Source organism: Sinocyclocheilus rhinocerous, unplaced genomic scaffold, assembly GCF_001515625.1.
Source record: "Sinocyclocheilus rhinocerous isolate Xijiao unplaced genomic scaffold, SAMN03320098_v1.1 scaffold1555, whole genome shotgun sequence".
Taxonomy (NCBI): domain Eukaryota; kingdom Metazoa; phylum Chordata; class Actinopteri; order Cypriniformes; family Cyprinidae; genus Sinocyclocheilus; species Sinocyclocheilus rhinocerous.
The window spans coordinates 35,762-52,976 of NW_015644043.1; the positions used below are offsets into that span (position 1 = coordinate 35,762).

The following is a 17,215-nucleotide window of genomic DNA, read 5'->3' on the forward strand; positions in this document are numbered from 1 at the left end:
ATAGTGTGTGTGTGTGTGTGTGTGTAAAAGTTAAGTGTGAGGTGAAGTGTTGTGTGTGAGAGCCATTGAAGAGAGAACACTTCTAGTTCTTACACTTACATTAGTGATGCTCACTAAGTTCCTGTTTCCACCTGGTATTAACAAGCATTTCAAATGAATCCCCTGTAACTACTTGTATCTGGATTTTTTTGTTGTTGAGACGCTCCCCTCTTAATGTTGCAGTCACATTAGTCAGATTTCACCTTAAAAAAGGCTCATTGTCTATTGTCATTAGTGTAGCAATGTATTAAATTGTATGTAACTGATGCATTCAGTTTCATACATTGAATGAAGCAGAGCTCAGAAGTCACCTTAAAACCAAGTAACTTTCTGTTGGTCAGCGTGGCAAATTTGCATGGCCAACTTGACCATTTTTCACCCTCATGCGAAATTCCAGATTGTGTAGAATCTTACTGAAATGAGCAACGGTAAATGTTACTGCACTTTTATTTCAAACACTCCACGTCACCTTTTGTGGAAATGGGTAAAAAGTGGGAAAGGAATCAAATGAAAAGGATAAGAATAACAGCTGCAATTTACACAAAATTGCAAAGTCCTATTCACACCAAGACAATTACATTTAAATTCAATCATTTAGCAGACACTTTTATCCGAAGCGACTTACAAATGAGGAGAACAATAGAAGCAATCAGACCAATAAGAGAGCAACAGTATACAAATGATTTGACAAGTCTCAGTTAGTCTAGCACAGTACACATAGTAAGTTTTTTTTATAAATTAGAAAAAACGAATAGAATTGAATAGAATAGAATAGAATTGAACTGAATTGGTAAGTGCTAGTATTAATTGGCCAGATACTGGCAAAAAATATGTGTTTTAAATGGCTAAAGACTCAGCTGCTCAAATTGAGATCAAGTCATTCCACCAGCTTGGAACAGTCCAGGAAAAGGTCTGTGAGAGTGATTTTGTGCCTCTTTGGGATGGCACCATGAGGCATCGTTCACTTGCAGAAGGCAAGCTTCTGGAGGGCACATAAGTCTGAACAAGCGAGTTTAGGTATATTAGTGAAGAGCCAGTGGTTGTCTTGTAGGCAAACATCAGTACCTTGATTTTGAGGCGAGCACCTATTGGCAGCCAGTGCAAACTGATGAAGAGAGGTGTGATGTGGGCTTTCTTCGGCTCGTTGAAGACCACTCTCACTGTTGCATTCTGGATCAGTTGCAGAGGCTTGATAGTATATGCCGGAAGGCCCGCCAAGAGAGCACTACAATAGTCCAGTCTGGAGAGAACAAGAGCTTGGACAAGGAGAAAGCAAATCTGCAGGACCGGACCATTTTAGCAATATGGTCTGTGAAGCTAAACTGATCATCAATCACAACTTCAAGGTTCCTGGCTGTCCTGGAAGGAGTTATGGTTGACGAACCTAGCTGTATAGAGAAGTTGTGATAAAGTCATGGGTTGGCTGAGACCACAAGCAGTTCTGTCTTAGCAAGGTTGAGTTGAAGGTAATGGTCCTTCATCTAGCCAGAAATGTCTGTCAGACAGGCTGCAATGTGAACAGCTACCATTGGATCATCTGGTTGGAATGAGATGTAGAGTTTAGTGTCATCAGCATAGCAGTGATAGGAAAAGCCATGTTTCTGAATGACAGATCCTAATGATGACATGTAGATGGAGAAGAGAAGTGGTCCAAGCACTGAGCCCTGAGGAACCCCAGTAGCAAGAAGTTGTGACTTAGAAACCTCACCCCTCCAAGACACCCTGAAGGACCTACCTGAGAGGTAAGACTTGAACCACTGGAGTGCAGTTCCTGAGATGCCCATCTTCATGAGAGTGGACAGGAGGATCTGGTGGTTAACTGTGTCAAGAGCAGCAGACAGATCCAGCAAGATGAGCACTGGGGATTTGGAAGCTGTAAGAGTTGATGAAGGGGGGGTTGGAAGAGGGATAGAAGGACAAAGAAGAGAAGATAAGGTTTTGAAAAGTGTGCGAGAGTCAAAACAGTTGTTAATTTTTTTATGGTTGTATGTCGTTTTAGCAGTGGAGACATTTGCAGAGAAGGAAGAGAGGAGTGACTGATACAAACTAAGGTCAGTAGAGTTTTTTATTTTATTTGCGCCAATTCCTCTCTGCAGCCTTGAGCCTAGAGCGATGTTCACGGAGAACATCAGACAGCCAGGGGGCAGAGGGGGTGGTGCGTGCTGGTCTGGAAGAAAGGGGGCAAAAGTTGCCTAAGCAAGATTTTAGAGTGGAGTAAAGAGTGTCAGTAGCAGTGTTAGTGTTCAGTGCTGAAAACTGAGAGGGTGGAGGAAGGGTGGAGGAAGTGATGATGAGGATAGGCATCCATAGAGGAGATAGTGTGTGTAGGTTATGCCGAAAGGTGTGAGTGTTGTGTCAGGAGTCAGTTTGAAGTTAAAAGTGATGAGGACGTGGTCTGAGGTGTGCAATGGGGTAACTAAAGTGTTGTCAGTGGAGCAGTAGCATGTGTAGATAAGGTTCAATCTGTTACCTGATTTGTGAGTAGCTGTAGTTGACACTCGCTTGAGGTCAAATGAGGCAAGCAGAGTGTTGAAGTCAGCAGCATGGGGTTTTTCTAGGTGGATGTTGAAGTCACCGAGTAGAATCAGAGAAGTACTGTCCTCAGGCAAGTTTGAGTGTAACACATCCAACTACTCCAAGAAGTTACCTAGTTGACCTGGGGGACATTAAACAACTACAACGTGGATTTTAACAGGGTGGGTAATAGTAATTGCATGTGATTCAAATGAACTGTTGCCAGTAAGAGATGGTAAAGTATCAAATTTCCATTCATTTGAAATAAGTAGACCAGTACCTCCACCCCTCCCAATCAGGCGAGTGGTGTGGGAAAAGGTCAAATTTTCAGAGTGGTGTTCTAATTTCTTTTTCATCGCATTGTGAAGAAAACTGACAAACCAGTAATACTGAGCTTTTGGTCGTGTGCCCAGAGCCTCTACTGCTTTTACACTTTTTAACTATTTTAAACAGTTTTTGTTTTTATTTTTGTTTTTATCTTTATCTATATTTATATTTATTCTAAAACATAACAAGGATATTGGATGATTTTTAGAAATAAAAATTAATGTATGGCACAAATGGCATTTATAGTCTGTATCTCATATTTCCTTAATGTATTTTATCTTTAACGGTGTTAAATATGGTGTCACGTGGATGGGAATATGCATGGAAATTATATGCAGATGAGGTTATGCATAGTAAAACAAGGCGTTGTAAGCTCCATATATGGTGATTTCGGGGAGGAGACAGGGTGGAGATATATGTACGCACAATCTTCCCCTGACTGGGATTTATAAAGGGATTTTGCGCAGGTTCTGGCGTATGCATGGTTTTATAAATCTGAAAACTTTTGTGCATACGCAGAATCTAGCTTTCATGCGCACGTACACTTTTAGGATGAATTCTGTGTAAAGTTTTATAAATGAGGCCCCAGGTTTTTTAGGTGAGTCTGTGGCAAATAGGCGGAGTTTAACTGTTATTGGGGGTATATTCAGGATGGCTAGTGTGTATAGTGCATATGTAATATGATCACGTGCCTTTTTGACTACCTCCATATGGTTTTAGGGCCTGAGGCAAGCATCAGTTTTACAATTCTGCCATACAAAGACAGAACTCAACCAGTAAACTAACACTAAAACTTTTTTTAATTGAATTTCAATTGCTTGGATTAATTTTCAAACTTTTTTCCTCTAGCAACCATTTAGAATACCCTAGCATTCATACAGAACAAGCTAAAAACTGAAAGCCTTAGTAGACTGCCTAAGCAACTGGCATTGTGTCAGTGAGTTTTATGAGTGGCAAATACCATCACAGTTTTAATCTAGATTGCTCACATTCTTTGGATTTCTTTCAGTCTGCTTTATTTCCCAAACTGAACTTTTTCATTTAAGTCCTGACTCTCTTTTGCCCTTGAACCAGTCTTTAATTGTCTTCTCAACCATCTCTTCTCTCTCAATCTCATCCTTCAAGAGGTTTCTATCTCCATCTCTCTCTTCCACTTCACTCCTCCATCTGTCCTCCACTTTAAATTCAGTGCTCTAGTGTCCATTTCACCTCTTCTTTCACTCTGATTTGTGTCTACTCTTTCACTTAATCTCTCACTCCTGATCCTCTCACCCTCTCATCTCTTTCTCACTCCCTCACTCTCTCATTCTCTCATTCTCTTTCTCTCTTAGTAAATGATATGAAGTGTCTGACCTCCATCCATGTAGGGCAGAGACTACTTTCACCCTATTAGCCTTTCTCTTTCCTGCATTAGCATTAGCATTAGCTGCTAGGTTGTGATGTGGTGCTCAAAGCACTCCTTTTTGCCATGTAAAATGAAAAGAGTAGGCTTTTTTTTCTTGTTAAAAAATAGTGTTCATATGAGCTCTTGGTCCTGCTACTTGTCAAAGATGATGCATGTAATAATACAATAACTGTTTTAAAAAAGATTCCCCCTGTTTGTCATTGGCTGGACATGTTCTGTTTGTTACCTTTGTTTGTTATGCCTGTTGCTGTCAGGGAGTCATCACAGTCACTTCAGTCACCATCCAGGATAATTACCCGATCACAGTCACCTGAGTTCTGATCACCCGCACCTGATGTCACCAATCAAGCCACACTACAAATACACACACAGCACAGCCACTCACTGTCCGGTCTACCGTTCACTCCTATGAACTCATTTGTATAGGTGTCAGGGAGTCATCACAGTCACTTCAGTCACCATCCAGGATAATTACCCGATCACAGTCACCTGAGTTCTGATCACCCGCACCTGATGTCACCAATCAAGCCACACTACAAATACACACACAGCACAGCCACTCACTGTCCGGTCTACCGTTCACTCCTACGAACTACTCTGGACTCTCTCTGCCAAAATCTCCTAGAACGAATTACCTGCTGTTCCTCCCACGATCCTCCAACGACTCCGTGGAAACGGCTCCACGATCTCTAACGTAACCGGCATACGATCCTCTCCATCAGAACTCAGATAAGCACCCTGGAACCATTCACTGTGTTGACATTCACCTGCCTTTAACTCACCCATTCCAGTCTTCCACTTACCAAGTCAATAAACCATCCTGTTTTGCACTTATCTGTTGTGTCTGGCCTTGCTTTGTGACAGTTGCAGGCATTTCATTTCATATATTTTTAAAAATGTGTTGTGTCAAGAGATTAGTTATACACTACCGATTAAAAGTTTGTTAAGATTAAGTCTCTTATGTTCATCAAGGCTGCATTAATTTGATCAAAATAGAGTAAAAACAGTTATATTGTGAAATATTATTACAATTAAAAATAACTTTTATTTTTAATGTATTTTAAATCATAATGTATTCCTGTGATGAGAAAGCAGCCATTCAGATAATTCATGCTCATTTGGTGCTCAAGAAACACTTATCAATGTTGAAAACAGTTGTGCTGCTTAATATTTTTTGTGGAAATGGTGCTGCATTTTTTTTTTCTGGATTCTTTTAAGAGAACAACATTTATTGGAAACAGAAATCACCCTAACAATGTAAAAGTCTTGGCTGTATACATTTCTTTCAAACATTTAATTAATACAGACCTAAAGAATTGTGGTGTTTTCGAGTTTCTAATTTGGAGACCAAGTCAGTTCTCATGTCAGTTGATTATATGTCATGTCAATTTATCTCTTTTGAAAGTTCTACAAGGTCACAGTGTTTTCAGCTTTTGCCAAAATCAACCTACAAATTGCTTCTTACAGCTGTAAGTGCTACCTATTATTATGGAATAGGAGAAAGTGTGTTACCCTGAAAAATTACACACTTCACTTTTAAGTAGACCGGGAAAGATCCAGGCCACTTTTCTCAGTGGTCTAGTTAAAATTAGTTAAACTCATCTCCTTTGCCAAAGATATATATGGGTAAGTCTTTCTGACTTGTGCACGCTCAGTAGTTAGTGAGAAGTTTCCTAGAAACTGTGCTGGCTTTTCCCAAAGAACACTTCATTAGCTCATAAGAAAAAGAGTGGAGGTCAATTTGTAGAGAACAAGAAAAACGTATTCTCCCTTAAACCCCTTTGGACAGCCTAAAAACAGACTTCAGTTCAAAGACCAATCTCTTTGGACCTCATGGTTTGGAGAACAAGTACAAGTACCCTGACACACTTGGAACTCTGTGAGCATTTGATCTGTATGTGGGATTTCCTCCGTGAAGTTCAGTGATGTTGTGTTGTGTCATTGCATGTATTTGGGTCTATTTGAGAGTCAAAAATGAGGCTTTGATCAGAGCGCGAGAGAGTGCGAGTGTGAGGGGGTTTGCGGCTGACAGTTCTGGGTTGCATGTGCTGGTGTCTCCAGAGAAGGTCTCCAGGCAAATTGGAATTGTTTAATCTAAGTGTAACAGGCAAAGATGGGTAGAAATGTAAGAGAGAGAGAGAGAGAAACTATCAGATTAATATGAGAACAGTATTTAGGGATGCTGAAACTGGTAGCATTTAAACGAAAATTAGATTTTAAAGCACAGTCTATATCATCTACATCAGTGGTTCTTAATCCTGGTCCTGGGGACCAACTGCTCTGCACATTTTGTATGTCTCCCTTATCTGACACACTCAGTTCAGTTCATGGAGCTCTCTCCTAATGAGCTGATGATTAAATAAGGGGGACATGCAAACTGTGCAGAGCGGGGGGTCCCCAGGACCAGGATTAAGAACCACTGATTTTGAGTTTGTTCGCTTTTTTAGCCTCATTATTACAAATATATACACTACTGTTCAACGTTTGTGGTCTGTAAGTTTTTTTTTTTATTCAGCAAGGATGCATTTAATTTATCAAGATACAGTAAAGACATTTTATAAAATTGCAGACGATTTCTGTTTCAAATAAACAGTTTTTTTTTTCTTTTTGAACTTTGTATTTATCAAATAATCTTGAAAAATAAATATCACGGTTCCCTCAAAAATATTAAGCAGCACAACTGTTTTCAACATTGATAATAATACAAAATGTTTCTTGGGCAACAAATCAGCATATTTCTGAAGGATCATGTGACAATAAAGTCTGGAGTAATGGAAAGTTATCAGCATCTTCCTCTAATATGTTAAGGTAAATTTCGGATTTCTGCTTACTGTATGATTTGTATATGCTAGCCTATATCTACAGGGCCTGAAATTTGGTGTGAGGTTGCGGGTATTGCATACAATGCTAATAACTCCCGTAAGTATCACGTTCATAATGCGGTAAATTCCCACTCCCATTTACTTCAGTATATAGAGAGACACGCGATCTGCACTGCCGCGTCTCACCCTTGTGTCCTGCAGCAGTCACTTGGAGAAGTCAGCAGCGCGTTGACTTCTGATGAGTTTGAGCGTGTGATGCGCGCTGTGAAAAAGTGTGTTGGGGACACTCTAAAATGCTTTGAAATGTGGATAAACAGCTTACCATGGCTTAATGTACTGAAATTGGAGGCCCAGATTCAGTATGCACCTTACTGATGATACATGGCATTATCATTAGGGCTGGGACAATAAATAGATGCATCGCTATTTGTGGATCGATTCTGAGATTTTCGGAATGCATCGTGATTCTCTCTCGAATCGATTCTGAGCTTAGTTTTTAACAGCAGACGGTGTACTAGGCTAGTTTTTAACCGCACACTCAAATGCTCACAATGAAGAGCGCTTTTGCATTCAGCTGAGTAATGTAAGTGGTTAAATGTAATTGCACATCGGCTTTTATGCTTTTATGATGCGAGATTAATGTAAATACAGCCCACTGTGAACATCCTTGTAATTGATTGTAATTGAATGATTATTTTAGGTTCAAATGGTGTGTGTGTAAGGAACTGGAAGCAAGCAGAATATGGCTATTTCTAAAGCACGCAGTGCCATCTGCTGTTAAAAACTAAGCTCAGAATCGATTCAAGAGAGAATCGCGATCCCTTCGGAAAATCTCAGAATCGATGCAGAATCATTTCTCGATTCGCGATGTATCGATTTATTGTCCCAGCTCTAATTATTATACTGCATCTCTGTCAGCGCGTGATGTAACAAAACTGCAGTTAATAAACAAAGTTTTTTGTTTGATCCATTTTATACAATCCGCCTTCATTTGGCAAGTGCACTCGCGCAAAAACAATTTTCAATTTCAACACTTTTTGTTCCATTCAGTTGTGGATTCTGCTGATAGAGCAGCTTATTCACCGAGACCGCCATGGCCCCGCAAAGAGACATTTCCCAGCAAGCAATTTTGCGTTTAAAAGACGTCTATTAGATGTCTAAATATAGCCTAGACGTCTAGGCTAAAACGAGGCTAAATTTGGGCTGTCAGTGAAAATCTAATAGACGTCTAATCATAGCCCATTTATAGACTAGTCATCAATTAGACCGCGTTGAAATGACGGCTATTGCTTGCTGGGTTGTTTGTGTGTGTGTGTGTGTGTGTGTTTGTGTGTTTCTTTGAAAAAGTTTCCCCGGAAATGCTTCCCAATTTAATAAATTTTTTCCTTACAAATTGTATCATCAGCATAACAATTTGAGTAAATAAAGCTGTATAAAAGGTAGGGGATGATGCCCCCCTCTAGAACAATGTGCATTTATGTTTAAATTGTAACATAAATTATCATATTTATGATTCACATTTCTTTATCACAAAATGACAAAACTGACACCGTTTTTGAGAGAAATTGGCTATTTTTAATCTCTCTTTTTAGCCCATGTCATGGTGTGTGATGCTGAAGTCCTGTATGAGTTTCTAATGGTTTTGTATTATTTGCACTGTTCTAAACATTAATATTTTATGTGCAACGATAGCATGGTCTGGCTCAGTGGCCTTACACCAGATTTTAAGTCTATTTTTTTCAAACATTATGATTTAAATGGTGATGAGTGTACCGAGAATAACTCTTTCATCTTTTCATCATTTTATAGTTTTTCAGTGTTGTTTTGATGTATTTTAAAGAGTTTGGCAGTCAAAATTAAAACTGCTGGATGATAGATATTCTTCATTCTTTCTGACAAACAACAAAAGATAATGTGAATTACAGTATGTACAATGTTTTCTAATTTATTTAATTGCAGTGTAGTATAAGGGGGTAGAATCCGCGGCTTAGTACTCACTACTCACTACTCATGAGTACTTTCAAATAAGCTACTCTTTTACTCTTACTCAAGTAGTTATTTGGACAAGTACTTTTTACTCTACTCACACTATATTTTTTGGAATGTGATGGTACTTTTACTTGAGTATATTTTTTCAGTACTCTTTCCACCACTGCTGATCAGTTAGTAGTGTGCACACAACAGCATCTACATGGTGCAGTGTGAGAAGAGCAGAGAGATCTTACCAAACTTTTGAACGATAGTGTACATCAAATATATGATAAATGTTGGAGAATTTACTTACATGGACCTCCCATGTCTATTTTGTTGTGCTTCTTTTCATTGTACAAATGCATTTAGAGCCCCAAGTCTCAAAAATGAAAATATTCCTAAACAATGAACTTGGCATTCCTTAAAGACGAGTTAATCTTGAACAACACTCAACACACTCTCCACTTCCCACAATGCTCTGAGGTTATGGTTTCCTAGAAGAGTAACAGTAAGACAGGCATCAAAGCTCTTGCAAGAGGAGACAGCAGCTGAAACTCACTGTCGCAGACAGAAAGGGAAGAAACAAGCATAAAGAAAGGACAGTAACAGAGCCACAGAACAACGTTCATGTGTCATCAAAGTGTGGCACAGTATCAAGGGACTTTGTCTCACAGCACACGGTCCAGAGTGCTCAGTTTCACTGGCACTGAATGTTTAGGGGCTACACATACAGCGTATGTATATATATATATATATATATATATATATATATACTCTTGTTTTGTCCATGCTTAAGGAAAAACACTGGCTTATCTCTAAGTAGACCAGGCAAACCATCTCAGAGGAACAGTATAGCAACACAGATGGTACTATGGGGTATATTTTACACTTTCTCTGTCTCTCTTACACACACCTTGTTGTTCTTCACACCCAGGGGTGCTGATAATAGTGCATATCCTCAGCTGCAGCAGATTTCAAGGCAGCAGAGGTTTCTCTGAGCCCCGCGTGATAAAGCATAAGACAGATGTACGTCTCACATGTTTGTGTGAGTGTGTGCGTCTCAATTGCCAAAGGGACGTTTCTCCAGACTGACACCCTTACACTCTTTTGACCAGTTTCACATAGTCTCTCTATTCCTGTTGTCCACTCTCTGAGACATCAGCTGGAACCTCCTTTGGTTTTGTGTATTTGAGCGTCATAAGAAAGTATCACGATCAATCCTTCAACCTATGTTCTTTTTTTATATTTTGTAGACTGCTATTTTCACAACTGGTTAAAAACCTCAAATTAAAGATTGGTGGAGGAAGATCCTCACAAAAAATGAATGTCCACAATGAAAAAAACATACATGTATTACAGGTCAAAAAGATTTACACTAGGTGAATTGAAAAGTGTAGCTCATCTTCCACATCCAATGTGATGAGATTTCATGAAATTGAGAAGCCTGAAATTGGAACCAAATGATTTTCTGACATGTTTAGAATTGCTGGAGGCTGAACATTGTGTATATCTGAGCTGGATGATACCAAGCTGTATTTATTTTCAGGGTTTCATTCTGGTGCTCAGGATTGTGTGATTACATATTTGCGCGCACACACATCTATCAGATGAAATCAGCAATGGCTTTACAAAGCTGTTTTTAATATTTATAGATTGCCTGCTAAGGTTGTATTGGTTTGGGGTTATGGGTTCTTCTGGGGTTTATGCACTACACACATGAATGACACCTCTTTTTTTGTTAGTATATTTATTTTGTTTAAAAATATATGAGTAATAAAGAATTTTCATTTTTGTGTGGATCGTTCCTTAATTAAATCAACTGATTTCAGTGAAGTTAATTCTAGTAATTATCAGGTTTTATGTTCTTCTAAATTTCATATAACAATATATTCAAATACAATTTTCATGGATATTGCTAAATGTTTTGCTGTAGTTTATGAAATAAAAATGTTGAAAGAATTCCTCAGTTTTTTAATAAAATGGTTAAAGGGGTCATATGATGCGATTTAAATTTTTCCTTTCTCTTTGGAGTGTTACAAGCTCTTGGTGCATAAAGAAGTTGCAAAGACTAAAGTCTCAAATCCAAAGAGATATTCTTTATAAAAGTTAAGAGTCAGCCACGCCTACAGAGAAACAATAATGTACAGTATGTGGAAAATAATGTGGTTTTTTTTACCTTAAACCGCATAAACACATTTCATTACACCAAATACACAAAATAATGTTCTTTTTAGCAACATCATATGACCCCTTTAAATGTAGTAATAATGTTGTAATAACATTGTAACATCCAACAATGATGTTTTGGCACATTCACTCATTAATGAGAATTTATTTATCAAATACAATGTGGTTTTATATGTTTTTGAATATATTAGGTAGGTTAAGGGTTTTTTTTTGTTTTTGTTTTTTTATGAATATTTTTTAATCATATCACCTTTGCTTATTAGAGACGTATGAAGAGGCAGAAGGTGAGAGAGAGTTGGGGTTTGGCTCATCACCCTCATTATTAATCTAGTTGGCAGAGTTTCATAGTCCTAATACTCCTCAGTACTGCGCACTAAACACTGGAGCTATAGAGCTCACAGGAATAATGTACCTTTCTCTGTGTAGGACGGAGTCGGATAGAATTTGAAGGACAAAATAAGAGAGAATGTACAAGCTAAAATGACAGAGGAAGAGTGAGACAGATAGACTTAGAGATCAAGATGCGCAGTGATGTAAAGGTCGTGTAAGCAAAGCATTAAAAGTTCAGCCCAGTAGCCATTAAAAAATACTGAATTAGCCATCACATAAATCATCTCGCAGCACCGCTGTCACATTTTTCCTGTAGGAAACCTACAATTTCCGAAGAGATATGAGCGAAGGCGAAGAATTTCTCTTTAGATTCTGCTACTCCTCTTTAATCAGAGGCTGTGATATCCCACAACCCCTGTCTCATCTCCTGCAAGTCTCTAATGTATATGTTTTTGAAGAAGGGCCAGATCATTAGTCTATAGGCTTATCCAGTACAATTTGAATGCTCTGCCACTGGCAGTTATGGCTTGTGGACACATTGACACTGGCAAACGATGTAGCGAATTGGCTTTCTAAGCTAACAGGCTATACTGTATGTTTGTGAATTCATTACAAACTTGCAGTGTTAAATAGCATGTGAACTGTTTTCTTTTCAGTAGCTTTCGGACTCAGTCTTTTCTTTGTATAAACCCTGCTAATAAGTCTTAATTGATCATTTTGATATATCACATTTGAAATGATTAACCCTGGTTTCACACTGTTCATACTTTATCCTGGCTTAATAATTCATCCCAGTTTTCAAGATTTCTTACTGTTAACTTGTAAACTCTGGGTTAATGTTCTTATTTGCATATTTATGAGGTCAGTTTGCAATGTCCACTTAGTGTTATCGACCTCATAATATGCAAACCTGAATACCGCTTGTGATGGGAACCGCAAAGGCTTATAGTTTTTCATAAGCCAGGGTTAAAAGCAGTGCTAACCTTCAAAATTACAAGTGTGAACCATTGATTTACCCAGAGTTAAAAGTGGCCTTAGTCCAGATTTTAAAATGACAATAAGCCAGTGTTATGCACAGTGTAACAGCCCTTTTCTCTCCCTCTTTATTTATTTATGCTTTTATGATACGTTGTGATAAGATTAAGGTGTAAATATAGTTTCTCCCTCTTGCCCAGGGACTCATTGGAGAGAAGTACGGCAGCATGCGGGTCCCAGGGGAGGTGGAGTCGGCTGAGTTTGAGATGATTTTGGATGCGGCGGTGGAGGCGGGACTAGACACACGGATCTTGGAGGAGTGGTATTGTCGGGATGAGAACTCAGTCCCGCCTGCCTACTACCTAAAACCAAAAGCTGAGATACTGAAGAACTACCAGAACTCTGTAAGTAGAGCTGGAAGGAGAGAATATATTTGAAGAAATTGGGATACCGTTTAATTTTTAGAAACAATGAAAACCCTTCTTTATAATTAAAAGTATAGCTAATTCCAAAGTACAAGGTACAAAAGTACAAAAAAATGCTGGTTACCACATTTTACAGTGTACAGGTGCATCTCAATAAATTAGAATGTCGTGGAAAAGTTCATTTATTTCAGTTATTCAACTCAAATTGTGAAACTTGTGTATTAAATAAATTCAATGCACACAGGCTGAAGTAGTTTAAGTCTTTGGTTCTTTTAATTGTGATGATTTTGGCTCACATTTAACAAAAACCCACCAACTCACTATCTCAACAAATTAGAATACTCCATAAGACCAATAAAAAAAACATTTTTAGTGAATTGTTGGCCTTCTGGAAAGTATGTTCATTTACTGTACTTTTCCACGACATTCTAATTTATTGAGATTCACCTGTATATAATCATCTTGTAGTATCATACTATATAATTATTATTATTATATACGATAATACATTTGCAACATGATCATTCAAAAATCATTCTAATACTCAAGAAACATGGTGCTCAAGAAACATTTCTTAATCAGAGTTTAAAACGGTTGTGCTGCTTAACATATTTTGTGAAATGAGTGATACATTTTTTCATTACTCTTTGATGAATAGGAAGTTCACAAGAACAGTTCATAAGAAATGTCTTCACTGTCTCTTTTGAGCAATTTAATGCATACTTTCTAAATAAAATTTCTTAAAAATATATATATATATATTACAGACCCCAAACTTTTGAATGGTAAAGTATGTCAAGTTATATTTTTTGATTGTCACAATTAAAAGAAATTTAACATTTTTAATTTGAATATCAATTGAACAAATTATGATTTTAATTATTGAATACGATCAAAATCTTTGAGGTAGGACAGGCTAAATTCCAATTTAGGGTGAGCAGGCATACAGATGTAAAAAATGACAAATTTTTAGTATTGTTTGTTTGTTGATTTTCCCAAGTGTAAGGTGTTCCATTAACCCAGAAACTGTGTAAACAGCAAATGCAACTGGAACATTAATTCAAATTAGAATAAGAACACCCAAACCCAAACAGGAGACGTTAACACTTCATTTCAGAAGTCTAGTACACACCACTGCTTTTGAGGCACATGAGAGGGCATCCAGAATTACGTTGAGCTTCCAGCAGACCTGACCTGTCCTGCACACACAGGAACAACCTGTAAATGTCAGTGGCTGACCGGTGATGTTGCTGTTTTATATGGAGCACTGTAGAAATGGCAGGCCCGTGAGAGAACACTGTTCACCGCATATAGAGTTTATTAGCTTCATAAATTCTGTTTGTCTTTTATTAAACCTTAATGGGGCTTTCTCTTCCTTTCTTACACACACACACACACACACACACACAAATTCTGTTTCGCTTTCTGTCACCCATACACACACACAGATCATATAGTGTTGTATAAATCAGGTTGTAATGCAGAGTGGCTGCAAATTGAGGGAGCGTCTGTGAAGCTGAGGGTCTCTGTTGGACTAAAATGAGAAAAGCAGCAGGGACTGAGTTTCTACCTGCACTCAGCAGAAACACCCACTGATCTCTCTCTTTCTCTTTCTTTCTCTCTCTCTTATTTTCATATCAATATGTTTTAAATATAATAATATGTTTTTTGCTGTAGTTATACTGTTCTTTGCTGTAAAAATGTCAAATCAGCTAGAGATTTTGCAAGTGTTTATAAAATAATTTTTATTTTATATAAAAATTTGTTTTAAAAATCTGTATCTAATTCACCTTATTTTTAAGTAAGCTATTTAAGAAGTAAGCTATTTTCTGTGAGTGTGCGAGACTATATGTGAATAACTTGAAGAATAAAGTGCAGTAAACTAAAATTATCTGTGCTACAGTATTTATGATTACAGTGATAAATTAAAATATGACAACAAATACCAGTTTGCAGTATCAAGCACCATAATAGACTATCGCTATGCAGCTAAAAAAAAAAAAAAACTTAAAGTCGCTGACACTGGAAGCCTTGCACATTCCAGTTAAAAATGGTTGTGCCTCCTCACATTAAAAATAAGGTGGATAGTGACAAACAAAAATCACAGAGAAGTCATATAAGTGTATTGGTCCAAAGGTCTGGAAAGCCATAATTCAGTTAGTCATTATTTAGTGAAGTTATTAATAAAGTACTGTAGAAAACTAAAATAAGGTTGGAGCTGGGGTAGCAGTTTCAGGTTTCATTCTGGCCTGTGTCATGTCGTGATGCCAGCCCCCTGTCTCTCCTTCCACTTTGCTGTTGATTATAAAAATAAAAATAGCCAAATAATTATCAGAATTAGAGTCATGTTCTTGGAATTTATGATCACATGGATTCCGATTGAAATTACTGGATTTCGAGAGTGAAAATTTGCCAAACAATGGTAAATGCGATAGCATCTTTAAAGGACAGGGATCAAGTACTAGGACAAAACCTCAGTGCAGTTTGTGCTAGAACAAGATTAAAATTATGCTAGCTGTGCTAGCTACATCTAGCATTACAGTTAAACCAAAAAGTACAGAGTACTAATGCATTTGTTACTGCTTTTTAGTGGAATGAAAGAAGTGTTAATTAATGTAAATGGGACATGTTGTAGGTTTTCTTTTTTATTGGTTTAAATGCCCAACATACAAACAGTGGAACCTTGAATAATTGGATGACTCCATATGTGATTTTACCCTGCAGATGGAGTCAAGCAGCGTAGCAAAATCAAAGAACGACAAGGCATGGAGGGCAGTCTCAGAGGAAATCAAGAGGCTCTTCAGAACCTCTGTTTTACAGCTGCAGGAGAAGGGAACTATGAAGAGCGGTCAAGCCAAGAAATTTCTTTGCTCGGGTAAACTCTAGTTATATTTACGGTAATGACTGAGCTCACAGCTAATACATGTTTAGTGTTATCTTACATGGCTTTAAATGCCTGAGTGGGTTTGCAATGTGTTTTGCAGTACATTGCAACTTCTGTAAATGTCAACATTGACTGTATATGTAAATATATATACTAAGGGTACTCAGATTTAAATCATTATGGTCAACTTATTTTCCACTGAGCTGAAGGTCCACAGAATCCACATCTAATATGACTAGATACTCGATTTGATTCTCTCATCTATTTTTTTAAAAATAACCTCTGTGTTCTGTGAGTAATTTTGCTAAAAATACATGTTTTTTTATCCATAGTGGCGCTTAATGTTATCACTCTTAACAATCACCTCTTGCTGATTTGTGCTTCCGTTGGGGAGAATAAATGCATACTTGTCTATCAGTCATCCTTGCTGTCACTGTCAACTAGTGTTAATTTCGTTAACGAAGACTATGACGAAAAATGTTCGTTGACAAGCTTTTTTCCCATGGCTAAGACTAGACAACAATAAGGTCAATAAACGATAACTAAGACTATATCAACATGCAATTTCGTTGACGAAATAAGACGAGACCAAAATGTATTACTGTTGTTTTAATAGAGAAATAGATTATTGCAATTATGGAATTAGTGGAATTACTAGAAATTTCACTGTTATAATATTTTTCGTTTGTTTTAGCTGTTTTCCTGTTTTCATAATGTAGACAGAAAGATTGCATACGTCTTTGGTGTTGATTTATATAATAAAAAGCCTATAATAAATCAGTACACTAGATGAGGTAAAATACACCATGTATGTGTCCACATTCTATTGATTTGTGCTTACTGGAGAAAGTGCAATACCTGAAATGCAAAAGTAAATTTCTCAAATGACAACAATAATTACATTATAATTTTGAGATTTTTTTTTTTTTTTATCAGTTTAAAGGGGTCATATGATGCGATTTCAATTTTTCATTTTTCTTTGAAGTGTTACAAGCTCTTGGTGCATAAAGAAGATCTGTAAAGTTGCAAAGACTAAAGTCTTAAATCCAAAGAGATATTCTTTATAAAAGTTAAGAGTCAACCACGCCTACCTAAAACGGCTCGTTCTAACGCCCCCACATGTCTACGTCACAATGTGGGAAGATTTGCATAACGCCGCCCAAATGTTCACGCAAAGAAAGAAGGCGTAACTTTTATTCTCGATGTAGTTTTGTTGTTTCCGCCGCCATGTCGTAAAGACGCTGTGTGCTTCGTTGTGAAAGCGAAACTACTTTGTTTGGCCTTCCAAAAGAGGACAATATCCGCTTCGTCATGCCTAGAGCTGATCCGTGCTGAT

The 17,215-nt window shown here is 37.6% G+C and overlaps 1 protein-coding gene across 1 annotated transcript in view; it reads left to right on the forward strand.

Annotated features, from left to right (window-relative positions):
* LOC107757889 (NACHT and WD repeat domain-containing protein 2-like) overlaps window positions 1-17,215 on the forward strand; it is a 55,814-nt gene that overhangs the window by 29,346 nt on the left and 9,253 nt on the right. The window contains exons 4-5 of the mRNA XM_016575497.1: window positions 12,771-12,974; window positions 15,720-15,870. Coding sequence (XP_016430983.1) covers window positions 12,771-12,974; window positions 15,720-15,870 — 355 coding nt within the window. The remainder of the gene's footprint in view (window positions 1-12,770; window positions 12,975-15,719; window positions 15,871-17,215) is intronic.